We start from the raw sequence: 16,532 nt of genomic DNA on the forward strand, positions 1-16,532 counted from the left end.
CCATTTTTTTTCATTTTCTTTTTGGGTTCTTTTTCTTTCCTACCTTTTTTGTTTTTTTTTTTTTTTTTTTTTTTTTTTTTTTTTTTGGAATACAGAAATTGTTGATATGTCTCCAAAAGTGTTACTCCCGCCTGCATCCCTGCCACCCTGTTCCCTTAATTCCTCATAATCAACTTGATCATTATTTATCATGGTTTATCTTTCCTGTGTTTCTTTTTGTAAGCAGATATGAGTTTTTATTTCCCTTTAATCCTTACACATAAGGTTTCACATATATATGCTGCTGTGTATTTTGCATTTTTAATTTAATACCTCTCAGTTAATACCTCATATCAGTTCATATAATTCTTATACATTTTTAAAAAATTTTAATAGTTCCTTTTTTAATTTTGCAATACTTGTTAGATTTATAGAAGAACCGCAAAGATAGCGCAGAGAATCCCTATGCACCCTACCGTGGGCTTCCTTTAATGTTAACCTCTTATATACCATAGTATATTTATCCAAACTAAGAACTTAACATTGATATAGTAATATTAGCTAAATATAATATTAAGTAGTACAATAATGCTAACTAAACTGCAGACTTTATCAGTTTTTAAATTCCATGTTATTTTCATTACACGATCCAGTCCAGGATCCCATGTTTCTTTTAGCTCCTCATTATTTTTTGCAGCCACATATTATGTGTGTACATAACATAGCTAATTCAGGCCACTCACCTATTGGGGTACATTTAAGTAGTTTCCAGTGTTTCACAGCTATAAATAATGCTACATATATATTTTCATGCCTGTGTATTTTGGGGGTTGTATCTTTAGGGTAAACTCATAAAAAGCAATATTGCCAGCTATCAGAAACAGTATTGCCAGAAACAAGATGTTTTGTTAATATTGCCAAATTCCCCTCCACAGGAGTTGCATCATTTTACATTTCCACAGGCATATATTGGAGTACTTCCTTCCCCACAGCTTCGCCAGCAATGTGGATCATCAAGCTTTTGAGTTTATACCAATCTGACAGGGAGGGTTGTTTTAGTTTGTATTTGTTTCGTTTATGAGAAGTTGAACATGTTTTCATGTTTGAGGGCTATTTTTTATATCTGTAAACTGCCCATGATTTTTGCTTATTTTTCTATAGGACTCCTAGTCTTCTCTTCAGTTCTTAAAAGTTCTTTATATATAAAGGCCGTTGGCTCTTCATTGATGTTTGATGTAGGTACTTTCCCTCAGTTTGTCCTTTGTCTTCTGACTTGTTCATGATAATTATTGCCATGCAAAGTTTTAAATTTTTATTTAGTCAAAATTACCAATACTTTGAATTATAGCATCTGGATTTTTTAGTAATTGTTAAAACGCGTTTCACATCCAGGTTAACGAGGAATTCTAAGTGGTCTCACAGAGTGCTTCTCATTAAAATTCCAAAGAATGCTCAATTTTATTTTTTCCATTTCATTAAACTTTACGTGAACATGTAATTTTATAACGTGAAAAGAAGTTTTAAAAACTACAAATAGAATCTCATTGCTTCTTAGAATCTGATATTTTTGAAAGAGAGAGCTGAATTTTAGCTGCACCGTAGAAAATTGATGCGGACTGAGCAGTCCAAAAGCGCATATAATTATATCAACCTCTTCCTCCACTCCCACCTATTACCTCTCAAAGTGAATGTTTTATCATGGCTTCAGGATTTGTGATTTAAGGGTCAACTGCATCCTTAGTAAAGAGATCAGAAAAGTAGTGGAAAAGTTTAAAATGGAACCTGGGAAGACATTGGCAAGGACCAATTTGAAGATGAACCCTACCAGAATCATATCCAAGGAGGTGATGGCAGCTTCCAGATAGACAAGAAAGTCTTGCATAATGGCAAGCTGTGTTGTTGATAAAGCCAGATTTCATAGCATCGTCATTTCTCTTCTGAGTCATGTATCTGAATTTCTGGAAATGATGTGACTGGAAAGGGGGTAAGGGTTTGTAATTCGATCATGTGGGAGGGCTGGGTGAAAGGTTCAGCCAGTTGGTGGAGAGGAGACACATCCAGGAGCGATTTGAGGTTCTCAGTTTCCTTGCACAGTCTTCTCTCACGAGCTAACATCTTTATGAAATCGGCAAAAATAAAGAGCTGTAGGGCCCAGGTGCGATGGCTCACGCCAGTTGTCCCAGCACCTTGGAAGGCCAAGGCGAGTGGTTCACTTGAGGTCAGGAATTCAAGACTAGCCTGACCAATATGTGAAACTCTGTCTCTACAAAGAATACAAAAAATTAGCAGGGTGTGGTGGCATAAGCCTATAGTCCCAGCTGTTCAGGAGGCTGAGGTGGAAGGATGACCTGGACCGGGAGGGAGGTCAAAACTGCAGTGAGCCATGATTGTGTCACTACACTCCAGCCTGGGCAACAGAATGAGACTCTGTCTCAGAAAAATAAAAAAAGAACTGTAGGAACAAACTAAAGCTTAGAAGTGACAATAACCAGGAGAAATAAATAAGTAAAACAAACAAGGACCAATTATGTCAAACAGCCATTTTCCTCACTGTTTGTATTATACCAAAAATGTCAGATTTAATTCCCCTGAAACCAATTATAAGGAGGGATTTGCTATTAATGCAGTTACGTGTGAAAGAATGTCATTCATGTGCAAATGAATGGTTTAAGCTTTCACATATTGTTTAATAATCAAGGGAACCAACACACTTGTTTTGAGACCTAATTAACTTTTATAAATTATAAATGTAATGGTTAACTACAGATGCAACTGTAATCCAAGCACCATATGTATAATTTTGTGTATTTCTTACTAGACTTCCTTTTTCTTAATTATTATAATTTTTTTTATTAGAGACCGAGTCTCACTATATTGCCCAGGCTGGCCTTGAACTCCTGGGCTCAAGCAATCTACCCACCTCAGCTTCCCCAAATGCTGAAGTACAGGCCTGAGCCACCATGGCCAGCCTCCACACTTCTAATATGCATATTGTCATAATAGTAGTCTCATGTACATACAATTTTGTTGTCTGCTTTTTTTCATGACCAGTATCTATACTATTGTTATATACTTTTTAGTTATTCTGTAATTGACTTTACCATTTCTGTCTTTCTAGAAGTCACCTTAGGTTCTAGGCTAGTGGGTGGCAGGCACAAATAAAAACCCCATTAATACTTTTGTTCAAACAGAATAACTTTACCGACAGCCTGTGCTTTTCCCCCTTTGGGATAGATTGCAAAATGTGGATGAATGAGTTAAGTAGTTTAAGTATTTTTAATAGGCCTTAGTAAATATTGTCAGTATATTAGAATCTTTGTGTGGTTACACCATTGCTTGCTTTCAGCATTTTGGTTGTTTAAATTGTTTTTCAAATATAGTAGGTAGAAGTTAAAGTCTTAATGTTTTGGTTTTGTCTTTGGCTATTACGAGGTTGAATATTTTTTCATGTTTGCTAAGTTAAATTTCTTATTTTTGTAAATTAGCTGTCAGTTTTATTGCATATTTAAATTTATATTGAACATCTGATATAATAGGATTTTCCAAAGTCATGAGGAGCTGTTGCCTAGAACTTGAATGACCTATTTTATATTATGTCAAACCTGTAGAAAAACCTGTAGAACCTGGGAAGAAGCGATTCTACCCCCTTGTTCCATAATCTAGTCTACCTGGCTAAAAAATTATAGCCAACTAAGAAAAGGTTCTACATTCTAGATTACCTGTTTTCTTAGAGCTGGGAAAGTTGGGATTGTAGCCTTATGGAAACGATTAGCTTTACTGTTGAAATGAGTTGGCAAGGCCTTGTCTGTTGGTACTAGTATATTAGACCCTAGGGTGTTTCTGAGTGATGGTGTTGGCTGTATAGCCTCATAAATCCTCTCATATTTAAAAGCATTTTAGTTTTAAAATTTCAATGAGTATTCTAGAAATGTGGTATCTAATCTTTAGGTAGCATAGTTCTGCTCAAAATGTGTAGCTTTCATTTGGTTTGTTATATGTCACTCATCCTCACATTCCTCCTCATTTTGACTTTAGATAAGAGCGCTACTACAGTAGCCCAGGAGAACAGCACGCTAGCCCACTTAAGGGGGTCTCCAGGCTTACTATCAGTTGTTGGCCTTTGGGGATTGCCTGGGGGCCCAGCTGGTGCTATTAGTGAGTTCTCATTCAGTTACTTTTATGTACTCACTCATTTATTTAATCTTTCATTCATATACATTTTTTGATCCTCCTCTAAAGACATTGACAACTTTGAAATGTCACATAGGCTGTAGGTGCATTTGCCAACTGCGAAAGGCATTTTCCTTCCCTCTCCTCTTCTAAATTGACTTTTCCTTCCCACCCACAGATCCCATGCCCTCATGCTGCCTTCAGTTGTCTGAAGTTCTTTTTTTTATTTTTTTTTCTTAATTTAAAAATTTTTTTTCTTCCTTTATTGTGCTGGGATGAAATTCTTAAAGTAACACTACCAACACCTGCTTATCCCTAGAATATCCTGGGTCCAAAATTGAGCTCCCTCCTGGCCTTCATTGAGCTTAATGTCTTTGTTCTCTCGGTGGAGTCATATCAATAGTAATTAGGGGAAAATATCCTTCTTTTAGATATGTTTCCAGGGAAGCACATTGCTACTTCTATTGCTATCCATAATGCCCTCCATTATGACAGAGGAACAGAAGTCAGCAACTTGGTACCTAATTTTTTAAGCATTGCTAACTCCAAAACAATTTTAGATTTAGAAATCTGCAACTCTGGATTTTACAATAAAGACTGAGATATGGCCCATTAAGATACCTTTTATTTTGAAAAAACAACATGTATTCATTTAATAATAATATTGAACATCTTGTAAGTGCTAGATATTGGTGATTAAACTGTTCGAGACACTCTTTATCTTTGGAATTCATATTTAGTGGTAGAAGAACATATAAACACACTATTTCCCACTAACACGTAAATTAAGACAACCTAGATGTGAGAATGCTTAGAACTCATTTGGAACTGGGCTGGTTTCACAGGGAACATGGTATTTATGCTGGAGCTGGAACGATTGACTTGGGAAAATTGAGAACAAATTTTATGGGATAAGATTTAGTGCAGATTCTTTTCCCTTTCACTGACAGCCTGTGGAAGATTTTAAAGTGGGAATGCTACAGTCAGATCTGTTTCAGAAAGTGGCCACGTAAAATAAATTGGAATGTGGAGAGTGTTGCCGGGATGCTGGTTGGGAAACTGTTACCTAGTAATTCCTGGACTGTGGGTGGTTTTCTGTTAGAAGAATAGGATGAAGACTTGTCTTGGGGCTGTGTTTGCATAGTAAGCCCACCACTTGCCATCATGGTTATTGTTTACATGCCTACTTTTAACTAGAGTTAGACAGTTACAGAGATTATGGAATACTGAAGCCCTTTCTCCTGCCATCCACCGAGCAGCATCACAACTACTGGCAACAGGGTGAAAGGTCTGCAGTGGAAATAAAATTCAGGAAATGATTTCAATACATAATGCAGAGAGAATCAACATTACTTAATGTGGGGGGAAAGAATCGTAGTTGAGAAAAGGCTCACAAGGAGGTGGGAATTAAACCAGACTTTGGGACTTGGTAGGAGTCATGAAACAGAACAGTCTAATTCTAGATTTTAGGCATGTGGAATGGGAGGACTAAAGCAAGAAGGTGGGAAAGCACAGAAATGACATGTTCAGGCCCCAAGGGTGCCTCAGGCTGGCTGGGGCACAGTTACTAATGGAACATTTGGGTCAGATGTAGTATAGTGAGAAAACGTTGCAGCATTGGTCGGATCCAAAAATGTGCATGGGTCTGGGCTACTCTGGGCACACTGCCTGCGGGTTACCCTGCTTCACAAGGAGCAGCCAGTCTGCAATACAAATTAAAATTAAAAAATTAAAGTATATATGATCTAGATATTTGGACTTTATATTGCTGGTGGTGGGAAACCATTCAGGATTTTGGTAAGAATTTTGTGGTCAAATCCACTTTAGGAAGATAAATGTGTACGCAGCATCAGGGATGCACTAGAAGCTTTAAGAGCCCAAAAGCAGGAATTCCAGGTATGAGGAGGCAGTTGCAATTTTCTATCCTTGGGATACAGAGGACTCAGTCATGTCAATGAGAATCTGAGATGTTGACAAAGGCTCCACAGATACACAGGGATGCGGTGGGAACCTGAACCCAAGACTTTCATGCTCTGAAGGTCATGCATTTTCCATGCTACCTTGAGATCAGAGAAAATGAAGATGAGGCAGGAGAGATTTGAGGATTACAAAGTCAAAGGTGGAATTCAAGGGAGCATTTTTCATCAAGAGATATATGTAGAAGCCAATTTTCTGGGAATTGCGGAGGAACTGGGTAACAATGAAATGACTTCTCAAGTTATTATAATGATTGAACACTAGATTAGGCTGGTCACTTGCTATGCAAATGTTTCATTTCCTGTCTAACTGTCGAAAAATCCTGTATCAATTTTTGCTCCCATATCCACCCCTTTTCTGCCCCGAAGACTACTTGTTCCTCTTCCATAGGCTCACCAGTGTTACTCATGGTCTTGAGACAGTGAACGTGTGGCCGAATGTCAGTGGGTCCAAGTGTCAATGTGGCCAAGTGTGTGGCCGACACAGTGACATGTGTTTGATCTTTCCTCTCTTGCTCATTCATGGTTAATTTTTATTAATCTTGCAGAAAGGTAGAAGTTGACTTTTGAGGCAACTCTACCATGATAAGCTTGGTAAAAACGCTAGGACTAACAAAATCTTTGTACCTCTTCATTTGTAAGGTAAAATTATGGGCTTCATTCCTAGTAAACTTTAAAATAAAATTGGCACCAATGAAAATAAAATCTATATTGTTATCTGAAAATATTTTAGTACACAAATACTACTTGTTAATTGGCTTAGAATTCGGGGGGTTGCCATTGAGGAGCGTTGGTCATTTTTTTTTTTTTTAATTCTAGCCTTAGAAATATTTTCTTTGGCAATATGTACAGCCCTAGTTGTATTAATACCAGTTGTGTGCTTTGTGTTTTATCCTTTATTAGGGCATCATTGCAGAATACAACAAAATCAATGATGTGAAGGAAGATGATGACACGGAGAAGTTTAAAGAAGCCATTGTGAAATTCCATAGGCTGTTCGGGATGCCAGAGGAAGAGAAACTCGTAAACTACTACTCTTGTAGCTACTGGAAGGGGAAAGTCCCCCGTCAGGGCTGGATGTACCTCAGCATTAACCACCTTTGCTTTTATTCTTTTCTTATGGGAAGGGAAGGTAAGTAATCTAAAATTTCAGTAGGAAACTTGGGAAAGTCTACTGAGGCTTGCCTTGAACTCATAAACCGCTTCAAAATATCAGAAATAAACCTGTAGTTATAACTAAGTCAACAGTAATTTTTGTTTTTACTACTTGAGTGAATTTAATTATTTTTCATTTCAAAATGGTCACTGAGTAATAAAGACTCTCTAAAGGCATAATTAAGTAGACATGCATTAAATCTATAATAATTTTGACCTCAGAATTCAGATGGCCCAGATTTATCTCTTAAAACAAACAAGCAAAACAAATATGGTTTATAAACTCAAAGGAGTTCAGCGGGATGGGAGAGTAGGGTTGTGAGCCTGCAGTATCTTGAAAGGATTTTCAGGAATCAGATGTTGACCCAGCATTGTTCCTTGTGCGCAGCGAAATTGGTCATCCGGTGGGTAGACATCACTCAGCTGGAGAAGAATGCCACCCTGCTTCTGCCTGACGTGATCAAAGTGAGCACACGGTCCAGTGAGCATTTCTTCTCTGTATTCCTCAACATCAACGAGACCTTCAAGTTAATGGAGCAGCTCGCCAACATAGCCATGAGGCAACTCTTAGACAACGAGGGATTTGAACAAGATAGATCCCTGCCCAAACTCAAAAAGAAATCGCCTAAAAAAGTGTCTGCTCTAAAACGGTGGGTAATAAACCTTGAGTCTTCTGGACTTTAGAAAAGAGAAACTCATCCATTCATTTATTCAGTGTAGCCTTTTCTGGCCAACTTCAAGGGTTCTGAACACTTTTCTGTGTATAGATACAAATCTAAAAAAGAGTAGCTGAGGCGCTACCAGTTAAGAAAGTGAGACAGACATGATCTGCTCCAGCACAAGGCAGTGGGCACTCTTCTGGTCCTATGAACAGAGTGTAGTGGGTGCACACGTCAGGAGTGGTAGCCTTAGCCCAGGTCAGGGAGTGAGTGGGTAAGAAAGGCCTCTCAGTGGAGGCTGCTTTGAGCTGGGCTCTGAAGAGTTGGTAGATGTTACCTGTGCAGGTACATATCCATGTCTGGACATTTCAGGCAGAGGGAAGATGATGATGGGGGAAGCACAAGGAAAAACACAGGAAGAAGTAACTTCATCGCATGGCTAGGAGGTAGCAGAGCATGGGATGAGGAGAGGCTACGGAGAAGCCTCAAAGTCTGAGTGTGAGAGCAGAGCTAGAGAGAGGGTGATGGAAAGTTGATGCGCTGTGTGCCTGGAATTACCCTTCATCAACTCGGGGAATGAGAGAAGGAAGATCATGTCCAAGGGATACGATAGCACAGTTTTGATTATGCTGAATTGAGGTGCCTGTAGCTCGTCTAATTGGAGATCAGTCCAGTGAGATATACGAAATTGGAAATCATTAGTGTATATTTGGTAGTTGAAATCTGACAAGAGGTCTTTGTAATTAAGATGTCTTTGGTGATTTGAGATATGTTTCAAAAGAGCAGTGTAAGATAGATCCTGCTACTGCAGTGGATCGAATAACAAAGACAAGGAAAGGGAATTAGGCAAATACAGACTTCTTTTTCAAGAAATTCTGTGACAAATGAGGGGGGTTGCTTTTTTTTTTTTTTTTTTTTCCCCTAGAATGAAAAACATTCGAACATAGTATCAAATCAAGGAGGCAGATTGGAAGAGTATTTTGGTGAGGGGTAGGTGTGGGGACAGTAAGGGACATAAAGATAAAGCTGTAAGAGAAATGGATAATTTGAAAAGTGATATTTTGTAGAGGAGTATGGAAAGGATGCTTTATGTGTCCTGATATAATACCTCTTCCTTTGGAATGGAGAGGAAGTAAGAAGGTAAGGATGGAGGTGATTTTGGAGACAGAAGGGAGGGAATTGGAGGGAGCTTCTGCATCATGGCCCTTCTTTGTCTATGACATCAGAAACTAGACCATCAAGAGACTGAGGTCAGGTAGAAGCTTAAGGGGAGAGGTTTAAACAACTGACATGATGAGAAAGAACAAATAACTCACTAGAGAAAAGATTGTAGTTAATAGAAGCCCCAGCTAAGGTCGGAAGCCATAGTTGCCAAAGGTGAGTTGTTCCTGTCTCTTTTCATGCAGTTTTGTTGTCGATTTAGGGTGGACAGTGATGCTCAGTGGATTCATGTGGCTGGTTTGCATTCTCATTAGGTCTTAAAAGATAAGGCCCCCAAAGTGGCTTTGGATAAGAGTGAATATAATGACCTCTTGAGAGCATATTGCATTTCCATAGAAAGAGGAGGAGCTTCCTGTTCAGGCCTATTTTTCCTAAGATTCTTTAACATTTACAGACATTTTTTGTAAGTGACTATGGAAGGGACTGAAATATAGTAAGATAACTTTATTATGCTTTTGGATCATTAGGTTGGCGTTAACTCCAAAATAAAGAAAGCTGAGAAGGCAGGGACGAGTCTAGCAAGATTGAGGGGAAAAATGGGCTGGGGCAATTTCCATTGCTGTATAATTTAGAAGGTATAGAAACATTTTCTTATGTAAATTATAATTATTGCTTTCCAGTGACCTTGATGCCAGGGCAAAGAGTGAGCGATACCGTGCACTTTTTCGGCTGCCCAAAGATGAAAAATTAGATGGCCACACAGACTGTACCCTCTGGACTCCATTTAACAAAATGCACATTTTGGGGCAGATGTTTGTGTCCACAAATTACATCTGTTTTACCAGCAAGGAGGAGAACTTATGTAGCCTCATTATCCCACTCCGAGAGGTAAGTGTCTGATAAAAATTGATATGTTTCATTTGTAATACCTTTCTGGGTGAGCCAGGAATAATTTTTTTTTACCAACGGTTGGCTTTTGAACACAGATGCATGTTCATGCATCTTTGGTGGCACCTACACTCTTTTGTTTTTTGTCACTGCTGTGACTCTGGGATCAGTGAGAGCTCTTCTTCCAGAGCAGTGTGGGTTTTTAAATGTAGATTTTATTTTTATTTCTTTTTTTTTTTTTTTTTTTTTTTTTTTGAGACAGTCTCACTTTGTCATCCAAGTTGGAGTGCAGTGGCATGATCTCACTGCAACCTCTGCCTCCCAGGTTTAAGAAATTCCCCTGCCTCAGCCTCCTGAATAGCTGGAATTACAGGCACCCACCACCATGCCCGGCTAATTTTTGTATTTTTAGTAGAGATAGGATTTCACCGTGTTGGTCAGGCTGGTCTTGAACTCCTGGCCTCAGGTAATCCATCCATGTTGGCCTCCCAAAGTGCTGAGATTACAGACATGAGCCACTGCATCTGGCCTAAATGGAGGTTTTATTATAATTCAGGATTGATGAGGCCAGCAATCAGGGGATGAATGCTATTGAAATGGCTTGTTTTATGCACAGACCCTGCAATGCAAGGTTATGCCACACTGTGTGCTGGACCATATGTGGAGACACCATGGTCAGAGGAGGCAGGAGGGAAAGAAAATGTGGACAAAATTCTTTATGTGATTTCAAGGGAAGAAATGGGATATACTAAGTAAACAGGCTTAGGCTTGGATAATTTGAACAATTTTAGTGGGCTCTGGGGCATAGGGTAGTCCCTAATTGTCCCTAGGTTAAAAAGGGCAGGGAAAGACTATCCTTGAGTATGAGCATTCAATGAAGTGGTTGGGATGTGGGCTCCATATTGGTTGATTTGCTTTGAAAGCAATTTTCTAGAAATTGGCTAGGTCTGGGTAGAGTAGTTCATCCAGGGTCAGCAAGGCCCCAAGATGTCAAGCATCAAATACAGAAACTAGGAAACATGGTTATTGTACCTGGCTCACAGTCTGGGGTCATTCTGTTCTAAAGGAGACAGTCTAGGTTGTGAGTCAGAAAGCCACCTGTTTGTTCGGCTCTGCTGTGCTGATTTCCCGCATTAGAACCATCATGCTGCTGGTCACAATGGCAGATTCTTGAGCACATCCCAGAGCTTCTGAATCTGTATCTCTCCAAGTTTTAGATCTCTGTTTTAATAAATTTACAGGCCAATTCTTATGCACAGTAAAGTCTAAGAAACATTATTATCGTTCTGGGCTGGAGGTGGGTTCCATCCTAACTCTGGGATGATAGCTTACTCTGGTACTTGTCTGGAAGCTTTGTTGTGAGGTTTGAAGTCAGCAAAGACCCCAGGTTAGGATGTCAGAGAAAGGGCAATGCAGGGGCCAGCAGCCCTGCAGTTTCTAACCTGACAACTTCCAACCTACCTGGTCCTTTCTGGAAACTAAGGTGGCCAGAAGCTTTAGACATTCGATCAGGATTGTCCCCTTGCTAACATCCCTTTAGCAAAGGATTCAAGTTCCTGTCTCCCTTACTTTTTTCTTTTTCAAATTACTTCAGCACAGTTTTTCTTATTTTGTTGTTTTAAGGGTAATATATCTATATGTCCTTTCATTGAATAAATGTTTAATTAAATGAGGGAAAAAAAGAGTAATATATTTTTATCACAGAATTTGTAAAAGTATAGACAAACAAAAAGAAAAAAGTCCCCCCAGTTCCACTATTCAGAGGAATATTAACATTCTGTTGTACAGCTTTCTAGTTTTGTTCTCTGCATTGCTGTGTATGTGTCATTTATGTAATTTAGATGTAGAATACTTCATAGGGAATTTTTAGTTTTACTTATTTCCTTTAACTTTGAGTGTATCTTTAACTGTCCTTCAAATCATTAAATATTCTTCTATAGGCCAGGTGTGGTAGCTCATACCTGTAATCCCAGAACTTTGAGAAGCTGAGACAGGAGGATTGCTTGAGGCCAGGAGTTCAAAGACCAGCCTGGGCAACATAGCAAGACCACATCTCTACAAAAAAATTAAAAATTAAATAAAAATTAGCTGGACATGATGATGTGTGCCTGTAGTCTTAGCTACTTGAGAGGCTGAAGTGGAAGGATCACTTGAGCCCAAGAGTTTGAGATCACAGTGAGCTGTGATTGAACCTCTGCACTCCAGCCTGGGTGACAGAGCAAGACCTTATCTCTAAAAAATAAGAAATTTAAATACACACACACACACACACATATATTCTTCTACAATGTAATTTTTTTTTTAAGAGGTAGGGGTCTTGCTTGTTGCCCAGGCTAGACCTGAACTCCTAGGCTCAAATGAGCCTCCCCCCTTAGCTCCATTAGTAGCTAGGATTACAGTCATACACTATCACATCCAGCTCATAATTAAATTTTTAATACATGCAGTTTATTCTGTGAAATGTATACACATAGCTTACTCATTCTGTTACCTGTGGTTGGGCCTTTTTGTTGCTTCTAGTTTTCTCCAAAACGTATGTATAATTTTCCTTAAGTTGTAAATTGCAAGCAGAAGTTGAACTGGTGCATCAAAAAGAGTGAAAAATGTTAGGCTACTGACAAACCTAGCTCTCCTTGTTATAGGATCGGCTCACTGGAGTTGTAACACATTTTGAGGTCAGGATGTGTTGTGGGTAAATTCTGACAGGAATAATGTAACTGTTTACATTTGACTATGAAATGCATTTTGTAAGTTTTTCCACCAAATTTTTACCTTCTTAGTCGTTTTTGCTATAGGATGTTACTAAATATAATTTTCTTTGCCTAATTCTGAACATAATTTTCTTCAAGTGCTACCCAAATGCAGTAAAGCAGCATTACCTCTACCAGCTTGGGAAACCAATTCTGGGAGTAAGAATACCATGAATATGCTATTTATGAATCGGAATGAGTCATCACAGTTTATCCAGAGGGAAATGAGGAGCAGAGAGGGTCTGGAAGCTGCTGTCAAGGCATCTGCTGTCCTGCTGGTCCTTCTGGTTACCACCTCCCGGCTGTTGGGGCCAGCTAGCTCTGTTTACGTTTTAGTGTGATTTAGAGATCACTGTTGAGATCTCAGGGGAATTGAGAGAATGATGATTAATATTCTCAGCCTCTCTTTGCTTACTAGTTTTCTCTAGTAGAGCCGAGATAATAATAAATATGACTATATTTTTCAGGGTAAATCAGAAGAGAGGCAATCTGCAGAGGTAGCATTTAGAAATCAAGCTTGTTTTGGTTGGAAGATGCAGCTTTAAAGAAGCGCTCAGTGAGACAGCAGTTGCCTTTTCTTTGAACTGATGACTCTGAGACATATTAATGGTAGAGCCCCACCCCAACTAATGGAAGAAGCGAAAGACTTAATGTAATTTTTATTACCTTTATGTAATGATGGTGTCAGAAAAGCAATGGGGCTGCGTCCACCATTCGTGTGGGGTCTGAGTGGAGAGTGCCCTCCACGTGAGCTGGGTACTTTTCAGAACTGAGTCAGGCTGCTTGACCGCCCTGGGAATATTACATCCTACATGGAATGCCCACTTCAGGATTGTGTAGACCAAGAATTGTTTCATTTAATTTTTTTATAAATCAGCTGAAATATTGACTGGAGGTTTTTAACATACATTCTACATATTGACTTAAGGTAGACCCAGTCAATAGACGTTAAGCATTTACCCAGGATCATGTTGATATATATTGTGAAGAAATTACTGAGCCAGCAAGAGAAGGAAGTTTTGTTTTGTTTTTTAGATACAGGGTCTCACACGGTCATCCAAGCTAATGTGCAGTGGTTCAATCTTGGCTCACTATAGCCTCCTCTTCTACCTCCTGGGATCAAGTGATTCTCCTGCCTCAGCCACCCAAGTAGCTGCAATAATGGGCGTGTGCCACCACACACGGCTAATTTTTATGTTCTTAGTAGAGACAAGGTTTCATCATGTTGGCCAGGCCAGTCTTGAACTCCTGAGCTCAAGTGATCTGACCACTTCGGACTCCCAAAGTGCTGGGGTTACAGGCATGAGCCATGTGCCACCCTTTTTTTCATTCATAAATTACTTTCCAATGTTTCATATTAAACACCAAGACTTGATTAAGTTGCAGTCTCTTTTACAACTCCAGTTGGTAATGAAAATATGTCTCGTTATTTTGTAGAAGACCGTAACGTAACTGTTTTCCTTTCCTGGTGGCGGGAGCTTATGTGATAGAGTCCTGCTAGAACTCATTTATCAATGAGAAACATTTTCTAAGCCTTGCGAGCGTTTATATGTTTTATGTGGGAGCTTTCTTCTTTCTATATACAAGATCCAGCTAGATAAAGGAATTTTTCACTTTGACTTTATCAAGATCCACATAGCTATCTGCGTTTTAGACACATAATTTAACCTTGCCAGTTTCCATTTATCCCAGACACCTCATGACCAAAAGCGCCAGTCAAAATGTGATGTGAGAAAGGGGGCTTTTGTGGATTTAAAAAAAACAAATATTCTTTAATACATGCCTTAAGTGTTATGGGAAAATTCTTTTCATGAAAAGGAGGTATTTTTCTCCTTTAGCATTTATTGCATTAGAAAGAAAATCCTTATGTGCAACTTCAGGTGTCTCAGAAGATTCCTTTAAAAACCTATAAATATATATTTAATATTCTATATGTTTGATATAATTTATATTTATATATGTCATATATTAATAAATATATTTAATATATGTTAAAGGAATCTTATATATACTCTAATACATATATTCTGAAAACGGAAGTCAGGTTCTACAGTTTTTCCCTTTATAGACCCCAGGCAGACCGATTTTTTGAGGCATGCAAGAGTTTTTAGGCACTTCAACAGGTTACTTAGTCTTCAGTAGGGAAAACGTTTCTAAAGTTCTACTTTGGAGGAAATATATTTCACATGAAAATGCTAATGAACAGATTAAAGTTTAACCTATCTAGACTGCTTGCACGTAGAAATGAAGAGGAGGAAAAAGGCTGTTAAGTATATTGTCAGAGCTGCTGCAAGTAAACCATTTTTCTAGTGCTTGCCTTGAGATTTGTTTTCTAATGCACTAAAAAGTTTTAATGCATTTATCTTAGTTTCCAGTTGATGAAAATCCTATTATAAATCACTCATATATGTCTTCATTTTAGAGCTAAAACAGATGTCTTCCTTTCCTTTCATTTCCCCAATGTGGTAGGCTTCAGCACACACACATGCACGCACACACATACGGTCTGGTAGTTCAGATAGGGTTGCAGTTAAGCTGTTTACATCATGTCTGTTTGGAACAGACCCTTTAAAACTTTGCAGGGGTAGAAGATGAAGGCTGAAAAGCCCTAGAGTATAAATGAAATATTTGAAGCATTCGTGGTGTTTCAAAAACCATCCCAACATTAAGCTTGGTATAAGGAACCAGTATCATGGGTGATTTTCTGTCTCTTATGGCTGATGAAGCAGGTAGGAGCCCTCTCTCTTATGGCTCCACGAAATTTTAATGAAAATCAAATAATTCCTTCATAGCAAGGTTTCTCGACCTTGGAGCTATTGACATTTTGGGACAGGCTTACATTGGGGTGGGTGGGATGACGGGGCTGTTCTATGTACCATAGAATGTTTAGCAGCATCCCTGGATGCTACTAGCAGATGCCAGTAGCATCCCTCCACTTGTGACACCCCAAAATGCCTTCACATATTGCCAGATGTCTCCTGAGAGGAAAAAACAGTCCTAATTTTGAACCACTGATTTAGAAAAACCAGCAAGGTGATTCCAGTTTTAGTATAAGCTCCAGTTTGATTGTTTTGAGCTGTTTTATTTTACTGGCACAGAGTCAGAGTCTCAGTTTTGCCTTAATAAAATGTAGGTGGTGTCTACAGAATAACAAATGTGCCACATTCTTTCTTTAGTGCTGCTCATAGGCTGCTGCTGTTGGGTAATTCTTAGAAAATAATGTTCTTTGTTTCCCATTTATTTTCAGGTGACAATTGTGGAAAAGGCAGACAGCTCCAGTGTGCTCCCTAGTCCCTTATCCATTAGCACCCGAAACAGGATGACCTTCCTATTTGCCAACTTGAAAGATAGAGACTTTCTAGTGCAGAGGATCTCAGATTTTCTGCAACAGACGACTTCCAAAATATATTCTGACAAGGAGTTTGCAGGGAGCTACAACAGTTCAGATGACGAGGTCTGTGGATGACACCTGAAAGTGTTTCTGGTTTATCCTGTTCCTGTGCCCAAGTGTGTTCATTTCCTTGCCCATTTTGTTTAATCTTTAGGCTTTGCATCTGATGCCTGGAGCAATATCTCATTTAAATCTCAAGGACTTTGTATTTGGGGTCATAGATTTAGAAGGAATCTTATAGATCACCTGGAATAACACTTTTATAGTTGGAAAAATTCATAAGGAATCTGTTCTAGTTACATAGCAAGTGACTCAGGTCCGTATAGTGACATTGTCGAGAATGGTAGGGAGGTCATTAAATAAAGTCTCCAACCTGAAATACGGCATCATTATGATTATTTTA

General features: G+C 38.8%; 1 protein-coding gene across 2 annotated transcripts in view; it reads left to right on the top strand.

Annotated features, from left to right (window-relative positions):
* TBC1D9 (TBC1 domain family member 9) overlaps positions 1 to 16,532 on the top strand; it is a 141,323-nt gene that overhangs the window by 76,171 nt on the left and 48,620 nt on the right. For both annotated transcript variants that reach the window (XM_032246511.1, XM_032246512.1), the window contains 4 exons: positions 7,029 to 7,257; positions 7,669 to 7,930; positions 9,781 to 9,988; positions 15,986 to 16,192. In XM_032246511.1, coding sequence (XP_032102402.1) covers positions 7,029 to 7,257; positions 7,669 to 7,930; positions 9,781 to 9,988; positions 15,986 to 16,192 — 906 coding nt within the window. The remainder of the gene's footprint in view (positions 1 to 7,028; positions 7,258 to 7,668; positions 7,931 to 9,780; positions 9,989 to 15,985; positions 16,193 to 16,532) is intronic.

Source organism: Sapajus apella, unplaced genomic scaffold (genome assembly GCF_009761245.1).
Source record: "Sapajus apella isolate SASKATOON/1434 unplaced genomic scaffold, GSC_monkey_1.0 scaffold61, whole genome shotgun sequence".
NCBI lineage: Eukaryota > Metazoa > Chordata > Mammalia > Primates > Cebidae > Sapajus > Sapajus apella.